This window comes from Pithys albifrons, chromosome 3, assembly GCF_047495875.1.
Source record: "Pithys albifrons albifrons isolate INPA30051 chromosome 3, PitAlb_v1, whole genome shotgun sequence".
Lineage (NCBI taxonomy): Eukaryota > Metazoa > Chordata > Aves > Passeriformes > Thamnophilidae > Pithys > Pithys albifrons.
Genome location: NC_092460.1, coordinates 45,146,742 through 45,165,861, shown reverse-complemented (window position 1 = coordinate 45,165,861; position 19,120 = coordinate 45,146,742). Strand labels below are relative to the sequence as shown.

At 43.8% G+C, this 19,120-nt stretch overlaps 1 protein-coding gene across 1 annotated transcript in view; it reads right to left on the bottom strand.

The window, feature by feature from the left end:
• IRAG2 (inositol 1,4,5-triphosphate receptor associated 2) overlaps positions 1–8,941 on the bottom strand; it is a 36,765-nt gene extending 27,824 nt beyond the window's left edge. The window contains 13 exon segments of the mRNA XM_071551590.1: positions 236–335; positions 427–491; positions 602–661; positions 1,980–2,036; positions 2,843–2,920; positions 3,963–4,013; positions 4,327–4,444; positions 5,971–6,135; positions 7,102–7,180; positions 7,259–7,332; positions 7,493–7,673; positions 8,602–8,712; positions 8,854–8,941. Coding sequence (XP_071407691.1) covers positions 236–335; positions 427–491; positions 602–661; positions 1,980–2,036; positions 2,843–2,920; positions 3,963–4,013; positions 4,327–4,444; positions 5,971–6,135; positions 7,102–7,180; positions 7,259–7,332; positions 7,493–7,673; positions 8,602–8,668 — 1,095 coding nt within the window. The 5' untranslated portion in view covers positions 8,669–8,712; positions 8,854–8,941.
• Between the last annotated feature and the right edge of the window lie 10,179 nt (positions 8,942–19,120).

Sequence of the window (19,120 nt, the reverse complement as noted above, 5' to 3'; positions counted from 1 at the left end):
AAGTTAGCTCTTCTAGATTTACTTCCTTAGATCTACAAGTGTTTTGTTTGCTTTCCTTTGGACTTTCTCCAATGTTCTTGGGACAATGTTGTAACCTTCACATTCTGTGCTTGCACACAGGGATTAATGGCTTCAAATTCCAAGGTTATCCAATAATCTACAGGGAATGATCTTTCTTCTGCCTCTGCTGATGAAAGACAAGTAGGAAGAGATTTATTGAAGATTTAATTCCTACCTCAGAAGACTGGGCAAGTTCCAGCTCACAGTGCAGGGAGTTCATCCCTTCAGGAGTATTACTGCTGTATTTACCCATCAACGGGAAACACAAGCCATTTCTATGAAAAAAAAGAAGCAGGAAAAGTGATGTATCAGTCCTTCCTGACCTTTGACAAACAGCATTTCCAGGGGCTTGTTCCCAGCACTCACAAGATCAGCTCCTGCTGCATGTGGCACATGTTCTCCAGGAGCTGGGTTTTTTCTGCCCTCAGTGTCTAAAACACACCCAGGAGAGCTGGTTGGAGGGTTAGTTTGCCATGCAGGAATCAACACAGCACACCCAGGCTTTGCCCCCACAGAGGCAAAAACTAAACCCAGCCCGTACCTCTATTATTGAGGAACACTCCACAATGGTCAATTTTAATTCCTTGATGTCCTGCTCCTTCTGCAGAGATTGGGGAGAAAAGGACAAGAAATCATTAAAAAACCATGATATTCAATCTGTACTTTAATTTATTCCTCACCTAGTTTCAGTACCAGCAGATTAAACTAGACAGAAACACTTGAGTTTTAGCTGAAAATATAGACTATATTATGCCTGGTTTAATCCCAGCTGACCTTCAAAACAAGTTGTAATATCTAACTCTCATTGTTTTTTATTATTAAAGACATGGAGTGTAGTACTCTGTAGATTAAATATAACCCAAAAGAAGAGCTGATAGAGTCAGGCCTAGGAGAAGTACATCTTTCAAAATCCTTCACAAGTATTATCTATGACAAACTCGTAATGGGCTTCAGTCAGGTTATGTCATTGCAATAGAAGACACTGCAGAGAATTTCTTAGAGAAAACAGGAATTCCAAGTAGGAGCTCTGGTACTCTCAGCCCTTTCATGGTTTCCTCCTACTCAACCAGACCAAAGTTATTAAAACACTCAGCTACAAAGTTATCAGTTGCATCACAACCAAGCCAGGGTCTCTTTTTTACTGTTTGAATTCAGCTGCACTCACTGTTGTGGATAGGGAGTCAAATATTTTAGCAGGTGATTTAAAATATGTTCTTCTAAATAGGAACTCCTCTGGCCTAGAAGGCCGTTTTCATAATTCATTAATCCAGAGAATGCCAACACCCTTGTGAGATTTTATGTCTTTGCTTTTCCAATAGAAAAGAACATTAAAGACCTCAGAAATGCTCCCTCTCTTCAGCAAAGCCTACAGAGTTACACCTTAGTAACAAAAGGACAAATCAGCTTTTCCACTGGGCTCAATCACCATTTCTAATTTGATATAAAAATTCAATTTGAGTAAGAGACATGATGGAAGGATCTCCTGCAGGTACATCCTCTTAGCAACTGGTGAAGGCAACATCCTTCTCAAGTTTCTGTACATTTTTTCTGAAGTTTGTTGCAATATGTTATGATTATTTTCTTTCCCCACCCTTTTATTTTTTTTAAATGGAAGCAAAATCCTGGAGCCTTTAATTATGCTGGCTCATAACCAGGTCCTGAAGCAGAGCTCGCCTACTTTGGAGCCATTTATAGGAGCAGGTTCTGCACTGTGAGAAGAGTGGAAATAAAAGCCCTACAGTGAATAGTATTGCCTTGTTACAAATCATCCATAGTCAGTGTAGACCTGGGATAGTGGAAAGTGTCCCTGCCCATGGCAGGGAGGTGGAATGAGATGATTTTGCAGGTCATTTCAAATCAGACCATTCTGGGAGTTTATAATTTTCAGTGGAGACAGTGATGAAGTAAAAGGAACTAACCTTGGTCAAGCTTGCCTCTTGTTTCCCCACAGTGCTTTCATAAACATGTACTTGGATCTAAAGAATGAAGAGATCAGAAACAATTCCAGCCATAGAATCACTGGGTTGGAAAAGACCTCCGAGATCATCAAGTCCAACCCTTGGGCCAACTCCAGTTCCTTTACCAGATCATGGCACTCAGTGCCACAGACAAGCTCACTTTAAAAACCTCCAGGGATGGGGAATCCACCCCCTCTCTGGGCAGCCCATTCCAATGCCTGAGCACTCTCTCTGCAAAGAAGTTTTTTCTGCTCTCCAACTTCAATTTCCCCTGGCAGAGCTTGAGCCCGTGCCCCCTTGTCCTATTGCTGAGTGCCTGGGAGAAGAGACCAACCCCTCCTGGCCAGAACTTCCCTTCAGGATTATCATGAACTGTAATACAAGTCTGTTACTATTTTCTTCTTGGAAGGGAAGAAAGGGTATTATCCTTCCTAGCTTAAAAAAATCAAATTCTTCCTGGAATACACTGTGTGGTGTGTTCAGAGGACAAATCTTGTACCCAGTGAAGACTTAGAGTGTTCTCAGCTTTCACAGTCACCTTTGTTTCCTCTCACTTCTCCTCCTCAGCATCATCACCCAAAGGATGACTAATATTTTCTCAAATAATGGGGGAAGAGGTTTCCTAAAAGTTTCACTTAGAGGAACAAATTAAACAGTTTTTTAGCCTCCAGAGAGCCACTTTCTCAGTCAAAGCTGCCATGATTGCACTGCATTCCCTTCATACAGACATTCACCTGCCTTCCAGAAGGAGAAATATCCCCCTCAATTTGACCAAAGTAAACTCTGTGATGTCTTTTTATTCCTCCCAGAGTTGCAATGCTTACTTCAAGTTCTGCTGCACTTTTAGACAGCTCCAAAATCTTCTTTTGCAGTCCCTCAGTGTCCATGCTATTCCTAATAATCTAAACAAGATGCAGAGTGTTTAGGCACAGCTGAAAGGATTGACAGCTTCTCCTTGAAGGCTCCAGGCAAAAATGACATCTCCACCCCCAGGCTGCTGCCTACTCTCCAACCCCACCAGCATTTTTGTGTGTGCTTGTCCCGCCAAAACTGTTTCTGCTCCTCTTCCCCTTATTTCTCCAGAGCACAGGTGAAAGAAAACCCAGAAATGTTATTTATAAACACTAACACACCTAGAAAGCTCAAGATAAACTCCCAGGCCTGAAGAACAACAATTGTTTTTGGAAAGATGCTGTTTAATAGGTATTTGGACTTAGGAGGATTTTAAACAAGATTTATCTTGATGTGTTTTTCATTACTATGTTGTGTTTAACCTGTTTCTCTGTTTCACCCTAAATAGTCTGAAATAGAGGCTGTCAGGAGGTGTTAATGAGTTTATCGCCTGATAAAAAACTGGCTTATAAAATATTTGCTTTAATTAAGTAGATAAAGTAAGAATGGAGAGCTCTCCCCTGAAAAACAAACAAAACCCAAGCCTAAAGATGCAACACATTCCCTAAAAGCCTCCAGTGTCAGAGGATCCATCTGTGAGCAGAGACCCCTCCCAGCCAAGGCACATTTTTGCTTTTATAGCTCCAGGCAGGGCCACTCCTTTAGATCTTAAAGGAGGGAAACAGAAGTGATTATGAAATTAAAACATTTTGGATGGAGATTGTTTTAATGGAGTGTTAGTGTATTTATAGCTCCATTAACTAGAAATATGTGGAATTGCCTATAAAGCTTTGAAACAAGGGAGGAGGGAAAGCTCTTTCTCCCTGTTCCAACACATCCCTAACCTTGGATCTTTACTTACACAGCAAATGGAAAGTCTAAAGCACAGTGCAACTTCAAGATATAAAGTTTTATTACAACTCATCCTTGTAAAATCTTAAATATTTGGATAACCTAATTAGCATGTCAGGCTTCAAAGCCTGACAAACATTTCATTTCTTAATGGTAAACCTGTAGCCAGGCAAGAATGTGTAAAACCATGATTGATTTTACCTCTTCCTGGAGAGAAGTAACTTTGATGTTGAGAGACTGATTTTCTTTTTCCTGAGCAGGTCAGGTTTATTTAAAAACAAAATAAATAAAAAAGGGAGAAAGACAAAAGAGAAAAACAAAATAGTTGGGTTTAACATGTCAAGTTCAATGGTCAAAGCCAAACTAACCCAAAAACCAACAGACCACAAACACATCCAGAGCCCAAGATGAAGCTGTGGGGTTGCATGCCTTTGCACAACTACAAAATTTGCAAGAATATTTTTCTCTCTCACCTTGTGAAAAGGAGGTGGGGTGGATTATTATGCATTTCATCTCAAATTAAAACAAAGCTGTACAAGGTAAGCCAAGAAATAAGAGCACCTACCAGCTGTTTGTTGTGCCAGAGGACCTGCTCCCTCCTCTCTTCTGACTGGTTCAGGTTGTTCCTTGCCTCTTCCAGTTCTTCTTCCAGGGATTTGGCTTTCAATACCAAGTGCTGGATGCTGCACAGGGGGAGGCAAACCCAGAGAAACTTCAGCCACTTCATGTTGATCATTAGACAGCCACCAGCGACTTATTTTTTGGCACAGACACTTAAAAAGAGGAGCAACAATCAAGTTTAAGCCCAGCATTTTTGTCCAGCAAGTTCACGGACTCACCCATGATTTCTCACCCCCTTCTGCTCATGGTAAGGGATGAAACCCCAGGCAAACACAGCATCCAAGATAGGTGGAAGTAAAGAAAAGCATGCCAACAATGTATCTTGTTCCAGTTAAATATATCATGCTGTCTCAACACTTAAACTCATCTTTACAATATTTGATAGCAGCTCCAGAAACGCCTCAGTCCAGTTTTCAGGGACAAACTCCACATCATATTCTTATCCTGATGTGATGCCCCAATTCTTGTATATTCACACAGCCCTTTTCCAGGCAGAGCAGGTGGTGCAACATAAGGACACGTGTCCCAAGCCAGCAAAACCCTGCAGGACTCTTGCCTTATTCTCTCCAGAAAATCCTGGGAACGGTTTGGCATCTATATCCCATTTTAATGAAATAGGTCAGGTGAGCATTGTGAGAAATGGGCTTGTCCTCATGGCACTGATACAGCTCCAGGCTACAGAAATACTAAACCACTGAAGCAACTCACCTCAGTTCCTCAAAGGAGTAGCAAAAGAGCTCTTACACATTCATTTCCCCTCTGCCAGGCAACAAGCATGTGGTGTAGGACTGGAAGCCTTCCAGTGCTTGGCTGTGCTCTTGGCAATATTAAAGCCTTGTTGTTTTGTTTGTTTGATTTTGTTTTCCTCCAAGATTTTGCCTGTGTACACCCTCATCCTGCAAGAGCTCGGCTCTGAGAGGAATGATTTTATACCAATGTTCCGCATTGTTAAACCCCACAGATACTACAGAAAGTTCAGAAATTCAGTCATAGAATCAGAGAACGGATGGGGTTGAAAAAGACCTCTGAGATCATCAAGTCCAACCCTTGGGCCAACTCCAGTCCCTTTACTAGATCATGGCACTCAGTGCCACATCCAGGCTCAGTTTAAAAACCTCCAGGGATGGGGAATCCACCCCCTCTCTGGGCAGCCCATTCCAATGCCTGAGCACTCTCTCTGCAAACAAGTTTTTTCTGATCTCCAACTTCAATTTCCCCTGGCAGAGCTTGAGCCTGTGCCCCGTTGTCCTATTGCTGAGTGCCTGGGAGAAGAGACCAACCCCCACCTGGCCAGAACTTCCCTTCAGGGAGTTCTAGACAGTGCTGAGGTCACCTCTGAGCCTCCTCTTCTCCAGGCTAAACACCCCCAGCTCCCTCAGCCTCTCCCCACAGCACTTGTGCTCCAGTCCCTTCTCCAGCCTTGTTGCTCTTCTCTGGCCCCACTCCAGCCCCTCAAGATCTTTCCTGAAGCAATCATGAAGCAATCAAGGTGAGGAAGAAAGTATTAAAGCATGGCTGGCCCACTTGGAGGACTGTAACTGTGCCCATGGCCATCAGAGCTTAGGGCTGGTGCCACCAGATCTCTCACCTTTTAACCTGTTGCCGGAGATGCTCATTATCTGCTGACAGTTTATTGCTGGTCTCATCCGCAGCCTCCAGCGTGAGCCTCAGCTTGTTGTTCTCCTCCTGGAGCCTCTGGTTGTTGTACTGCAGGTCTGCCACATGGATGATCAAGTCAGCAACCTCCCTGTTGCTGCAACAGAGCCAGGAAAGATTGAGAAAGGTGATGGGATGGTATTTATCCTTTTCAAAATAAAAATCCTCATGCTGCGCTGCGCTGATTAGAGGGGAGAGCCCACAGAGGACTTGCAATGCTGCAGGGTCCAGTCACTTGGTCTGCACAGACAGCAGAGTATCTTCAAGTCAGTTCTCCAGTTTTAGAGACAGCAAGAACTAGTTTGGTTGCAAGCATTTGTTTTTATGGTCCCTGCAAGTGAAATATGTCACCAGACAAGTGTCACATCTGGATATCTGCATGAAAAGGCCTTAAGCTTTTACGATCACCTCTTAGGTGAGAGGTACTACTAATATTTCTGTATTAATTCCACAATTTCCTGGATTCTTTCTTTTCCCCTGAGCCATCTCCCACTCATGCTTTCAACCAAAACTTGAATGAAGATCACCCTTTTGAGATCCTGAGAAATTACAGGCAAGCATCACAAAGCAGATCTTGGATTTCAGACTATGCACAAACTGCAAATGAAACCTCTGGTACTTGTTAAGTGCTCTGCTGTTAACAGAGTCCAAGTTATATCTATAACTACAAAAAAAATCTCAAAAACCTCAACAAACTCCCTACCACAAGAAAAACAACCCCAAATAAAACCAAGGACCAGATTTTCAGGACATAATGTCTTCTTAATGCCATACACCTTGGTGGAGGGAAGGAACCAATTTAAACATGGCAAATCTCTGCCCACAGGGAATTAAAAACAGCAAATGGACGCAGAAGCACAAAGATATCAGCAGGAAAAACTACCCCTGTGTTTTCAGGTCTGAGCAGAAGCTGTGAGGAAGAAGGTGACAGCATCAAGAGCTACTGCAGATTGAGGTCAGCATCAGAAATTCTGCCAGGATACAGCAGTTCTAGGAATTTCTTCCAAGTAAATCAAAGCTTAGAGTACTACATTCTGAGAGGGAATTGCTTAAATGGACTCACCTGTCTCCTTTGGACACATCACCCCCAAAGGCCTCGAAGCTCCCTGATGTAACATTCATCCCGACATGTGTCTTTTTAGCTGAAAGAGGAAGGGGTTTGGTTATAGACAAAAAGGTGGAGTTTGCCCTGAACAGAAACAGAGTAAAACACCCTGCACCTTCAGAGATGTTTTTAGCTGCTTGTAATTCCAGGTCTTCCATGCTTGCTGATTCCTCAGGGGCATCACCGTCCCTGAAACAAAACCAGTGTGACATTGGATTGCTTACAAACCCTGTAACACCAATAACATTTTAGCCAAGCCCCATACTGTGTCCCAGGGCACAAGCCACAGAAGGACTTTATGTCCTGTTTTCACAGGAGCCTTGTGAGAGATGTATCAAAAAGCTGTTACCTTTTCCTCTTACAGTCTTCAATCCACTTCCCCATGACAGCATGATACGTTTTCAGGTCCATGGAGATGTCCTTCTGCTCTGGGTCCAGCATGTTGCACAGCTCCTCCAGACCACTGTCCTCCGATCCCCGACTCGTTGTGTGCCTCAAATAATCCATGATCTTGGAAATTGCCACCTTTCCTGAAACACAAACAGGTGTCCAAGGGCCAGATTGAGAGCAAAACTACTGAATAAGGCCATCCTACCAAACTGCACTGCACCCAGCTGCCCTCCAGAGCTGAAGGCAAGCAGCTGATCCCTGCAGTTCTAAAGGGACCTGAAAAAAAATGACTTCAGAGTTTTTGTTTGTTGGTTTGGTTTCTTTTTGTCATTGGGGGGGGTTGTTTGCTTGTTTTTCTAATTCTGAACTGTGAGACTCAAGTTGACCAGTTTTGTGGACTTCACTTTGAGAGGAGCAAGAGTTGACACATTTGCTGTGCTACTCCTTTCAGGTGTCTTATCAAACCCTGTGATTGCCATTACATTACTCTGCCAGACTATTCTCTTTCTCTGTAGTCTCCCCCCTCTATTGCCCCCACCACCACCCCCCGCCCTGTTTCCCCCTTCTATTGGCTCCCCCTTTGTCTCCACACCAGGCTGGATGGGGCTCTGAGCAACCTGCGACAGTGGAAGGTGTCCCTGCCCATGACAGGGGGTTGGAACTGGATGACCTTTAAGGTCCCTTCCAACCCAAACCATTCTGTGATTTTCCCACTTCTAGACATGTTTGAAGTGGAACTAGGAGGAATTCTCTCTTACTCTGAAGTTTCTGCAAATTATCTTTTCTAACAGCAAAAAAAAAAAAAAAGCTAAAAGAAAGGAACAGTCCTTCCCAAAAAGGGCGACTGTTAGAAGAATGTTGCTCCTCTACTTTCCCTGCACTAAAATCCTGCAAAAATCAGCAGGGAAAGAGTCAGAGGCACAGTTATGGCTTTCCTCTGTCTCTGCCACAAATACAGACACCTCACTGAGGGAGATTAAATATACTAGGTTGGAATTATAAGGTGCCCCAAACCATGAAAATGTGAGAGGAGACCAGAACAGAGCAATGAAAATTCCCCTGGCAAACCTGTCCGTTCTGTGTCACACGCCCAGAAGATGGTGGTCAGCAGATCTTCTTCAGAGATCAAGCTCATATCGTGGATGTTGTCAGCTTGGGGCTCCAGTGTCTGCCTTTCTCCTAGGAAAAAATAAACAACATCAAAATCCCCCCAATCAATCCATTACTGTCCACCTTTCTTTGCTCTTCTAACTAAAATAAAATGTTTGGAGTAGCAACAGCACATCTGGAACCCCACTGTGATGCCTGTAGATTGCGCACCCCTGTGGACAGAGACACTGCAGAGAAGTTAATGGAGAAAGATACAGGGTTTTATTAGAAGGACCTTTCACGATCAAACCCAAGGGGGTTTGACTGCAGGTCTGACCCTATGGTCAGGAAGTCACAGGGTTTTATACCCCTCACGGACATCCAATCAGAAGTTCCCATTTCTCTCTAATGCCCACCCAAAAGTCCTGCCAATCCGCCCCCTTCATCATGGGGGGGGCAGTTAGGCCTTCTCCTGTTGTTTGTCTTCTGTTATCTTGCAGGTGTCTGCTGAGAAATAGCTTGGCCTTGAGAAGGCCGGAAACTTGTGAGAAAGGCACTTTAATATTCAGACTTAAGATCAGGGCAACTTAGCAGAGACTCTATGATTCTAAAACCTTCTAAACTTACATTAAATCACATTCTTAGGCATCAACTGCTTGACTGACATGTTTTTAAATTTTAATCTTGTTTTTCATTTATTAAAACAACAAAATCAACTACCCAGTTCTTCCCCCAGTAAAGGCAGAGCTTTTACTGCCAAATAACACCAGGCATAGCTGAAGCCTCTGAGTTGGCAGCTGATTTATGCATCTACTTCTATAAAAGCATTTGAATTTTTGGAAACCCTGGCTATTCTTTTGCACAAAGGAAACATGTAAAACAGGACATTTTAAGAGGCTGTTTCCCCTCTCTCTCTCTCCAGATATATTGTAGATAACACATTTTAGTCAAATTCACTTATTAAGAAAACAATCCTTATAAAAACAAATAAGTAACTATAAACCCCCCAACCTAAAAGCAACACCCAAATTCATGTATCTTTTTATATTAAAGACATTTTACATCAGCAATCAAGTCTCAACCATGAGAATGAGTGAGGATATTTGAAAAATATTGTTGGCTTGACTTCAAACTTCCTTGGTTTTTACATTCCCATTAATAATTTTTAAAGAAAATTTCAGATTTTATTCAGCCCTACTTGTGATTAGATTTGAATTATACTGAAATGTATTCTAACCAGTTTAAATAGTCAGTAAATTTCCCCAGGTTCAGAGGTCTAGGATTTTGAATTCGGAGATTTGGTTGAGGTTTTGTTGGGGTTTTTTGTTGTCCTTCTGTGGGTTTGGGGGGGGATTTTTACCTCTTTCATTCGAAGGAAATCTCTTTGGCCCAGGAGGTTGGGTCACAGCACTGCTTGGCCCTTTATCAGATGTGAAGAAATGGAAATCTGGAGTGGATGTGACATATTTCTGTTTGTGATGCATGGCTTTAGATTCAACATTTGCTACAGCACTTTGTCTGTTCTGGGTATCCCCTTCCTGGGATCCAAAGCAGTGTGGAGAGCAGCTCTCCATGGCACATCCCACCATCCATGAGCTGCTGGATCCCTCTGTGCTTTTGTTGATTGCAAAGCTGGAATATGCAAAATGGAAGACAAACCCAAGAAAAGGCGATATGTTGTCAGAGAAAATACTGTCACTTTTGGGCTGATAACATTTGGACTGGTACTGGCAGGAATCAGAAGAGTCCTTTCTTCCAGGATTTCTTCCAGATTTTTTTTTTTACATTGCACTGTGGACTGTCAAATATCCTGGACTGAAACTTTGGTATCTGCAGAGCAAGGTTAGGGACTTGGTCCATCATCTGGATAGACTTGATCTTCCTGCAGATGCTGTCCACGGGGTTGTGGTGCTTCTTCTTGGCTCTCTGTTTGAAAGACATTATCAATCCCCTTCTCTTGCAAAGGACCTGGAAAAGGACAGGGACAAGACACAAGAGTCAGGATGAGCAGCACACACATTCTTTGTGCCAGTTTATCCATCCACCTGGAGCTTTGGCATCAGCTGGTTTGAAAATCCTTGAGAAACCTTCAGTCAGGATGGTTGGTTGGTTTTCCAGAAGGGAATGGGGATGTGGAAAAGTTGGGAAATAGAGGCAGAAATACTTTCTGAAACCTCACTGCTTATTCTTAAATACCATGATCATGGTGGGGAGGTGAGAGGAACAAAAAAAATCAAGAATCACACAGAATCCCAGACTATTCTGAGCTGGAAGGGACCCTGAAGGATCATCGAGTCCAACTCTTAAGTCAATGGCCCACACAGGGGATTGAACCCATGACCTTGGCATTATTACAGCCAAGTTTTTACCAAATGACACTGCAACTCAGCAGCTGACTCTTTAGATTAAAGGAAGCACTGACCAACAATACTCAGACCAATTTACCCCAAATTGAGTACTGGGGGTAGTGGGGAGGCAGCAAAAGTGACACCAACAAGAGATTTAGTGTGCCTGTGAACCTCCAAGAACAAAAAAACCCCAAATCTGGTGTTTCTTTTGCTAATTAGCCACATTACATCTGTCAGTGCTGCCACAGAGGGAATGAATTACTTAAGAAACACCAGAGCAACTTCATCCTATTTGTATTTTTATTACCTATTCTCCCAGGCAACACTTCTAAAGGTGTTTCCCACAAGAATGTGTGTGAGCAAGGCATGGGAAGTGCTTTTTTCAGGTGACTGAGAGTTAAAACTGCAGGTTCTTGGATTCGAGCTTTCAAAGACCTCTCAAAGAGAACATGAATATTGTAATCTACTAATTATCCCACCTGATATTGGAAGGATAGAGTTTTATAATTTCTGGAATTCAAAGTTTGGTATTAGAATGAGAACTGCTAGATAAGGGGAAAATGTATTTGTCCATCAAATAAACCACAAAAAAACCACAAAACCCAAAAGCAAAACAAGTAAACCTCCACATCAAACTCACAGCTCAAAAAACCCCCAAAAACAAAACAACAAAAAACCCCACACCCAAACAAATAAAACCCAAAAAACCAAAAACAGGCCACCAAAATTTCACAGGACTCCCCGAGCTGGGCACAATTGCAGATCAGGGTTTCACAGGACTCCCCGAGCTGGGCACAATTGCAGATCAGGGTTTCACAGGACTCCCCGAGCTGGGCACAATTGCAGATCAGGGTTTCACAGGACTCCCCGAGCTGGGCACAATTGCAGATCAGGGTTTCACAGGACTCCCCGAGCTGGGCACAATTGCAGATCAGGGTTTCACAGGACTCCCCGAGCTGGGCACAATTGCGGATCAGGGTTTCACAGGACTCCCCGAGCTGGGCACAATTGCGGATCAGGGTTTCACAGGACTCCCCGAGCTGGGCACAATTGCGGATCAGGGTTTCACAGGACTCCCCGAGCTGGGCACAATTTCAGCTGCTAAACTTGCTGGGAATTAATTCCAGAGCAACAGTAATAATTTCATATTGAGTGTCAACACTTGTTTAATATTTGTATTCAATCAATACCGCAGATAACGAACTCTGACCTCCATCTGGTTCTGCTCATCTTTAGACACCCTCATCAACGTATGATGTAGTTTTTATACAAATAAGGGCACTGCCACTTTTCAAAGGAGGTTTCCGTGTCTGTGCTGGCAAATTGCAGCCACCTTGCCTGAACTGAGCAGGTGGGAGCTTCCTCTGGGCACTGTTCCACTGGGAAATTCAGTTCTCACAGTTTCTTAATCCTCCTCAGAAAAGCATCCACATAGTTTTAAGAAACATGTGATCAAACAATAATATATCAAATTAACCTGGCTGAAACTCTCAAGAATTAGATTTTAAGTGATATTTTGTACCCAGTGTTGCTGCTAAATACCCATCTTCTACCGCTCTTAACACTTCCAACTCCTCAGCTCTGAAAATACTCTATTGCTTCTCTCCACCAGATTGTATGCAATGTTTAAAAACAAAACTACAAACAAATAAAAAATACAACAAAAAAGAGAAAAACCAAATCACAACACTCTCTCTAGAGCAAGAATGAGGCAAGCACTGAAAAGTCCAGTGTATTTTAACTGTGTGACCTCCATGACCAACAAAAACCACCCTCAGGGATTCCAAGCCTGGGTTTTCCTCTCAGTAACATTTATCTTAATGAATATCCTTACCCATAAGAATATTTTAAAAAATAACAATAGAATGAAGCTCAGAAAACAAGGTAGAGATTGCTTTTAATTATGTCTGTTTTAAAAGATTTACCCCTTAAAAATAAATGCCAGGAAGACAAAGCAGTTCTCCTATACAACACACAGAGGATTATCCTAAAAAGAAAAACTTAAAAAAGCATTACACTTAGATTTATGTATGTTCTTTAAATGTACAAGAGTGTTCAAGCAGATAAAGGTAACACAGCAGTAAAAGATATTAGACTTTTTAGATGTAATGTTTATTTAAATAGCACTTGCAATGCCCCAGAAAACAAAGCAACCAAACAAAAAGAAAAAAAAAACAAACTAAAAACCCCACCCAAAACAACACCACCACCCCCCAAAACCAACAAGAAAAGCCCCAAATCTTACATGTGGAAAAATAATTCTATTCCTCTCTGAAAGAAATAGCACAGCTATTTTAGTTGTTCCTCTGAGGAGGAGGAGCTTTTAAAGGGCTCCTTAGCTGGAAAATCACCTTTACAGGTAAACCTGTAGCCACTCAGCTCCCAGGTACAATGAGCTGCAACCAGGTGCTAATCAAGGATTAGGCTCCAGCTTTCTGCCCTTTTTACTTTTTTTCTCACATCTCACCTGCAGCTGTTTAATTAATTAACTGCAGTTTCAATGCATCTTGAAGTCTCCCTGATTTCCTCACTTTAAAACAGTGAGGAAAATCATGATAGACCTTGTTGTTTGACATGAGTTTCTGGGATGTTTCTCATTTCTATCAGCAGTTCTTTCTTACTTTTCCCACCTACAGCAAAATTCAGGCAGGAGCAGATCTCTCCTAATTTCTCTGTGACAGAGCAGAGAATACAGAAAATATTCATTTCACTGCTCTTACCACTTCTGAAAGGAAGACAAATGTTGAAGTCTCTTAAGCTTATGGTATATTAAGGAGTCTCTATGTTGTCTACTCTGTCCTTGGTTCTGTGAAAAAAAACAGCAATATTTTGTCATTAGGATCCTTAAACAACTCCTCTTTTTAGTACTAAACTATCAAACGAAATTTGCATTTTAACAGTGTAGATCTCTGGGAATATGCTGTCCAAATAGCTAGAAATAGAATGTTATGGGAATACTCCTGCACAACCCATCAGAATGTGAGATATGACAGCACTCCTGGGCTAAAAAAAATGTTAGAGGTGCTCTCATAAGTTCTTTGGGATTAAAAACCAAAACGTGGAAGAATCACAGAATGGTCTGGATTGGAAGGGACCTTAAATATCATCCCATCCCAACCCCCTGCCATGAGCAGGGACACCTTCCACTCTCCCAGGTTGCTCAGAGCCCCATCCAGCCTGGCCTTGGACACTTCCAGGGATGGGGCAGCCACAGCTTCTCTGCCCAACCTGTGCCAGGGCCTCTCCACTCTCACAGGGAAGATTTTTTTTTCCTAACTTCCAATCTAAACCTACTTCCTTATCATGCAGTTTCTCAGCATAACTTGCCTTATTTTTTTTCCTCTCACAGTTCCATCCCCTGTTTACACCACAATGTTGGCATCCAGCCACTCTGCCACCATGTGCATTTCTTGCACAGCTCAAGGGGTGACACCGTGACACTGGGACAAACGTGCTGAGCCAAGAGCACATGTATATACATGACCAGTGCTCAGCCTGTTTCATAGCCCAACTATGCAACTTCTTGACAAAGACAAAAGTCCTCTTTGGAGTTCCTGGGGATGGAAGAAAAGGTCAGATGACTCTCTGGCCTTCAGTGCTTGTGTCACTGCAGAAAGGTATATCCTGCAAGATCTGTTCAGTCAGACCTGCCTCTCTGAAGGGCTGCACAGTCTCTGCTAATGTGCTTTGTTCTACTCTCAGATCTCTTTCCCAGCTTGAAAGCTGGAGAAAACTCTTTCTCAGCCAGTCTCCTTTTCCTGGTGTTTGCCCCAGACTTGTCCATTACTGACAAGAAAAAATCATAGAATTAGAGAATGGATTGGGTTGGAAAAGACCTCCAAAATCATCAAGTCCAACCCTTGGGCCAACTCCAGTCCCTTTACCAGATCATGGCACTCAGTGCCACGGCCAAGCTCACTTTAAAAACCTCCAGGGATGGGGAATCCACCCCATCTCTGGGCAGCCCATTCCAATGCCTGAGCACTCTCTCTGCAAAGAAGTTTTTTTCTGCTCTCCAACTTCAATTTCCCCTGGCAGAGCTTGAGCCCGTGCCCCCTTGTCCTATTGCTGAGTGCCTGGGAGAAGAGACCAACCCCCACCTGGCCAGAACTTCCCTTCAGGGAGTTCCAGACAGTGCTGAGGTCACCTCTGAGCCCCCTCTTCTCCAGGCTAAACACCCCCAGCTCCCTCAGCCTCTCCCCACAGCACTTGTGCTCCAGTCCCTTCTCCAGCCTTGTTGCTCTTCTCTGGACCATCCTATGGTTCTCTGAAGTTCACAAGTAGCACCTCTTTCTGTGATGTTTAAACTGTGGATTTTTAGTCTTTCCTGGCACTTTCAAACATCCCTCACCCCACATATATTTAACTTTTACTTAACCCCCTTACTGCAAATTAAATGCAAAATTCTTTTTGCAATTTCCTTCTTTGCAGACCCTGCCATGGTCTTACAGAGCCCTTTAAGGTGGATTGTCTGCAGGAACCAGAAGTGAGGTTTACTTCCCAGAGAGTTAAACTGACAGGAAAGAACAAAGGAAATGAGAATAAGCACGACACAAAGGTCACAACTTTCAGGAGGTTCATACCTTGACAGCAGCAGAATATTTTGTTTGCTGACGTACCTCCTGGCCACCTACACACAGCAGCTCCAGCTTTCACTCAAGGGCAAGCCATGGATCCCTGGTGTCCTTCTCAGCAGTTAAAAATACCCAGGCACAGGATTGCAGCCTGTATTTTTAGGGAAATATTTGGGAAGGGACACGGTCCTGACGCAAGTCAGCGACGGAGGTTTGAACGCACCAGTTGAATCTCCACCACAGAGGGACTTTTTCCCTCACCTCAGCACTGAAGTTCAACCCCAGAAGCTGGTTTTGTATCCTTTGCAGTGGCAGGATATGCACTCTCTGCCCTTTGAATTTTCTTTAGGAATAAGAATGGGCTGTTTTCTTTCTAATAAGGGGTCCTGCTGCTCTAGGAAGCTTCATATACTCTACTCACTCAGGGTATTGATTACATGCCAAAGGCCCTTCCCCCTCTGTGTGAATCAGCTGAGAAATGGCAGCACTGACGAGTGTTTTGTGTACAGCTCATCATCTGAGTGCTGTACTTTTTTAGTGTCTTATGATCCATAACCCAATTATAGGGCACTTCATTTTCCAGGAGTACCAGCTCACAAATGCCCATACACATCCACGTTAATTTTGTGAGTGCAAACACTCTCCTTTTTGAAACACCAAAGCAACTTGGAGTCACTGGTCATGGTAAAAATAAGTGGATTTAGAGCCCTAAGTCACAAAGGTACTTTCAAGGGAAAAATAAAAATCTTTTGAAAAGAAAAGTTATAGAAATGAAATTTGGGATTGGGCTCATTTCACCTGATGTTTTCTGTGTAAAATGCTGTTTGAAGCCAATGAAGAGACACAGACACTTCCAGAGGTGCCATTGAGACATCTGATGGTACAGCATGAAAACCATTTAATTTAGGATGATACTGTTCAAGATTCTGCATTTGATCTTGAGCTGACAGTCAACTGAGCCCACCATAGCCAAGCTTAGGTTTTGACTTGTCCATCTCAGCTCCCTGATCCCTTCAGGCAGCCTCAAACAAGCCCCAGGCTCTCCAAGGAGACGTGGGAGGCTCTGGGAATCTGATCCCTCCAGGCAGCCTCAAACAAGCCCCAGGCTCTCCAAGGAGATATGGGGGGCTCTGGGAGTCCAGCCAGGTTTGGAAGAGAGAGTGAGACTTTGGCAGCAACAACTCAGAGCAGCTCACATTTTGCCAAGGGGTCAAAAGAAAAGAAAAGCTGAAGTTGCTTCTGCAGTGTGGTGACAACATAAATCTTCCTCCATGCCTCCCATCCTCTTCCTCTCCTCCCCAGCTCCAGCACGAGGGGCTGAGCTGGTTGTCTTCACAGTTTGGTTTGTGTTCCCCTGTCTTATTCCAGTGGCAGGAAAAGCAGTGTTTGCTTTCAGTGCCAAACACATTCTGGTTTTTCTGTCACAAGGAGAACCATCATGAAGAGAACACACTTCACACTGACCAATGGCAAAGGCAGAGGGTTAATTTTCACAGCCTCAGCTGAATGTTTTCATTCTGGTCCTGTGGTCTGCACATAAAGGGAAGATCTGAAGTCGCTCCAGAGGTGAATGGGTGGGTGGTTTTTCCTTTTCCAAGTCTCTGCATGTTAAATGGCTCCTGGATACAATGCAGAGTCCCCTTGTAAGGCTGAGGGTTAAACATCAAGAAATGTTTCTGATCTGTCAGAGCAAGAAAGAGCAGGGAAAACGGAAACTTCACATTGAAGCAGATGCAAGTAGAATCCCTACTGCTGGCCAGGATGCACCATGGCATGGCCTTTTAGAAAGGATAGAGGTAAAACAGCAGCTCCCAGCAAACAAGGGCTGCTCGAGAGCAAACCCTGAGCTTCCCTCTCATTTCTTGCACCTACACCAGAGTGAACTGCAGAGAAGAGCAACAAGGCTGGAGAAGGGACTGGAGCACAAGTGCTGTGGGGAGAGGCTGAGGGAGCTGGGGGTGTTTAGCCTGGAGAAGAGGAGGCTCAGAGGTGACCTCAGCACTGTCTGGAACTCCCTGAAGGGAAGTTCTGGCCAGGTGGGGGTTGGTCTCTTCTCCCAGGCACTCAGCAATAGGACAAGGGGGCACGGGCTCAAGCTCTGCCAGGGGACATTGAAGTTGGAGATCAGAAAAAACTTCTTTGCAGAGAGAGTGCTCAGGCATTGGAATGGGCTGCCCAGAGAGGGGGTGGATTCCCCATCCCTGGAGGTTTTTAAAGTGAGATTGGCCGTGGCACTGAGTGCCATGATCTGGTAAAGGGACTGGAGTTGGCCCAAGGGTTGGACTTGATGATCTCGGAGGTCTTTTCCAACCCAATCAATTCTATGATTCTGTGATTCTATTGCCACTGCTGTGTATGCAGTGACTCTTGGGCAGAGAAAGGAGTGATATCCACTTAAAAGCTGGACAGCAACAGCACCTTCACTGCCAGTGCTCTTCAGAGCAGTGTCCAAGGACACACCATGCCAGGGGAAAGCTTGGAGCAAGCTGTGGCAGTGCCTTTGTGCACACTCCTCCCTCAGCCTCCACATCCATCCAGAGCAAGTCTTTGCCACATGTGTGGGCTGACCTGAAGTTTTGTTACACCACAGCCTGGCCCTGTTTGTGAGGCTGCTGCAGGAAAATTCTGAGCAGCAAATTTCCAGCTCCCTCTTTGCTTTGCTTCTCCTTCTGCTCCCATCTCCTGTTTTACAAAGGGAAAAAAGCAGGAGGACAGGTGGAAACCCTGGCTACAGAGCAACAAGGCCAGACATCAAACATGATGAGCTCTTTGCCTGAGGACCAAACCCATGTTTATGACTGCAATGAGTCCAACAATCACTCTGAAGTAGCTTATGGAAGTGGCTTCTCTGATCTCTGATTCCTCTCTTTTTTCTGTTTACTGCTCCACTGCTTGACCTATTCAAGCCCAAAGTCTGGGTTTTTGCTCCAACCAATCCATGAGACAGAAGAGGGTTTCGGACTATTAGGAGTTCAGGGTTTATTTTTTTTAACCAGCTTTGTATTTTCACTTGTCTGTAAGAAAAGTAGATGTAAGAGATGGTTAGAGCATCAAACAAGAGGCTGCTTCCTCTAAATGTGTGCCAGGAATGACCTCAAAGTAGCGACACTGGATAAATTGCGTTAAAATTTTTACTGGTGAGTAACTTACCAACTTTTTCAGTTCCCACAATGGACTGATATAAGTTTGATTACCCATCATCCATATTAATACCTGCTCTGTCTGTGATTATTGATCATCCAGCAGGAAGGTGATGCTCTGCAGATGCACAGAGCTGATGCTGATATATTCAGGAGGTATTCACCTGGTTAATGGGGTGCATCTCCAAGTGTATCCATCTTTCAATCATTTAAATCAGGACTTCCTGCAAGACTACAGGTTTCCCTCAGGAATCATCAGACCTTCTGCTTCTTCATCTACAAGGCTGACAAGAGATCCCTTCAGACCCCTCCACCCTGCCATGAAAGGGGAGGGCACCTTCACTCCAAAGGTTTAAAAAGGGACCCCTGAACATGTAGGAGACCTTGAGACATCCTCCCAAGGAAAGAAGACTGAAGGTTTGCTACTGAGATAACT